We start from the raw sequence: 2387 nt of genomic DNA, 5'->3' as shown, positions 1-2387 counted from the left end.
GGGGGGGGGGGGGGAGGCATGAGCAGAGAAAAAATTTATCGGCATGGATGGGATGGGGTGGAAGTTACAGATCAAGGGACAATGACAGATATAGGCAATGACAAATGGCCTGGCATGCTTTAGAGGCTGAGAACCCATTTCGTAGTTGGGAAAATTGAGGCGCAGAGAAGTTAATATGGTCAAAGAGTCACAGACTGGGTTGCACAGCCTGTCTGACTCCAGACCTGTGTTCCTAAGTGCGACACTGAGTTGTCCCTTGGTGGTGGTGGGTAAACGTCTTAAAGGGGTACTGAGGCTGGTGGTGGGAAAAGGGCCTGCTCCAAGCTGCATAGCCAGCTGGTGACAGGGCCAGGGCTCAAAAGGCACCTTTCCATTCGTCCATCTGGGCCTAGGTGAAGCCAGGGACTCAGGCAGTTGGGGAAGCCTACCACTTCCCTTCAAGATGTCTCACCTTCCCTGGCCCAGAGCCCAAGGAGGAGGGCCCCAGTGTCATCTGCTGCCCCTGAGCCGCTGGAGTTAATAATTATGGGTTTAAGGAGATAGGGGCCTGGCCGGGAGGCACCTCCCTCTCAGACTGCTGCTCCTGGGAGATAGCAAAGGTTAGTGAGAGGCTCGGCCTGGGGGTGGGGAGAAGGCACCCTCCACCTGCTCTCCTGCCACTCTCCAGAGGACCCTCGGTCTGGCTCCCCCCAGTCATGGAGGCCTCTGACGAGCCCACCAGGTGCCCTGCCCGAGGGACATGCCCAGTGTTCTTGGCCATGAGCTCAGGGACTGTCTGCTATGCCCCATCAGACCTGTGCCCTGCACTTGAGAAGAATTTGGGAGAGGAGCCCTGGAACACAGAGAGGTGAGCCGGGTACCTGAGGCATGGTGGGAGAGGGCCCCATTCTGCAGGGCTTGGGGCAGGGGAGGGCAGAGAAGCTGGCATGAACTCTGAGAACTTTTAGGAGACTCTTACAAGGTCAGTGTCAGGGATGGCTCCAGTTGTCTCGTTTAACTTGGTGTTTGTACAGAGGTGGAGACTGAAGCTCAGAGAGGGTAGGACACTTGCCCTGGGTCACACAGTGAGCCAGGAGAGACCTAAGTTCAGAATCTGGGCACGGATCATCCTGGCTGTGTTCAGCTAAGGGTCTGTGGTGGAGGCTGCCAGGCTGGGCTGGGGACAGCAGAGGGCCAGAGGGAGGGAGGGAGGGAGGCTGAGGAGGGCAGAGGCTGTGGTGGATACAACTTTTATTTCTCCCTCCCCAAGGTACAACACCTAGTGGGTGCTCTATAATAACCCCTTGTTGCCTGACTGCATGCGGCTGCAGCTTCCAGTATACTCTCTGGTTTGGAGGATTTAGAAAAAAACCCTAATCTAATGGGTCTCGACTCTACCACCGCTGACTGTGTGACCTCAGGCAGGTTCCTCAACTCCTCTGAGCCCATCTTTTTCAGCTGAAGTGCAGGGTTTTCAGGGCTGCTTAAATGGAGCGATGAGGCCTAGGAGTCCATGGAAGCTGGACCCCCTGGTTAGTACCTGCAGAACCACTGCCCAGCGTCACCACCCACACCTATCCTTCCAGGCTACCCGCCCTCCCAAGCTGAGGACTCCTTCTCTGGGGCCAGAGCCCTGGACTGACACCTCCTCCACCCCTTATCTCCCTTGGTCTGGATTCCCACAGCTTATCTCCGGGCTGGCCGGGCTGGTGAGGGCTTGGAGAACAAGGGCCTGGCCCCGGGCTCCATCTGTGTCATCTGCTCCCCTTCCTCTAAAAAGCCAGCAGAAAAAAAGAGTGAGGAAGACAGTCGTTGCTCAAGACGGACTTGGTGGTGCACTCAAGCCAGCAAACGTAGACGTCTGTTTGGGCCGGACCCCAGGCTGCTGGGCGGGTGGAGGAACACAGCTCCGGAAGGGGCAGGGACCTGCCCTCTGGAAGCCATAGTCTGGAAACTACTGCCCTGCAGAGTGAAGGGCAGGAGAGGTCTGGGCTGAAGGCTTCTGGAAAGTTGGAAGGGATGCCCCGAGGGGCTGGCCAGGTTGCTCACTGCACACGGTGCCGGTCAAGGGAGAGAGCAAGATCTGAGATTTGAAACTAGGGTAGCTGAGCGCTCGGGAGCCATGGTAGGTTCTTGAGGAGGGGTGGCCCGAGGAGGATGGTGCACTGTGCTGGGGCAGAGGGGGACTGGAGAGGACGAGTTAGCTGGGTGAGTCAGAGCTACACCGGCTGGCAGATGATGGGGATGGGATTCCTTCCCTGCTACTCCGCTGTCTCACTGTCCTGGCCCGCCGGGGTAGGGCTGGGCCCGGGGAGCACGCGAGCTCCCGGCGACTGGCCGCTGAGGGGCAGGGCCAGGCACGTGTCATCGGGCCGCCCCTCTCGGCCCCGGGCCCCCCCCCCGGCCCG

The 2387-nt window shown here is 59.0% G+C and overlaps 1 protein-coding gene across 1 annotated transcript in view; it reads left to right on the top strand.

The window, feature by feature from the left end:
* Nucleotides 1-586: 586 nt before the first annotated feature.
* Nucleotides 587-2387, top strand: part of RAB3IL1 (RAB3A interacting protein like 1) — a 25141-nt gene continuing 23340 nt past the window's right edge. Inside the window, 1 exon segment of the mRNA XM_014584645.2 lies at nt 587-847. Coding sequence (XP_014440131.1) covers nt 696-847 — 152 coding nt within the window. The 5' untranslated portion in view covers nt 587-695.

Source organism: Tupaia chinensis, unplaced genomic scaffold (assembly GCF_000334495.1).
Source record: "Tupaia chinensis unplaced genomic scaffold, TupChi_1.0 Scaffold147351_1, whole genome shotgun sequence".
Taxonomy (NCBI): domain Eukaryota; kingdom Metazoa; phylum Chordata; class Mammalia; order Scandentia; family Tupaiidae; genus Tupaia; species Tupaia belangeri.
This window is presented reverse-complemented; position numbering and strand designations above follow the sequence as displayed.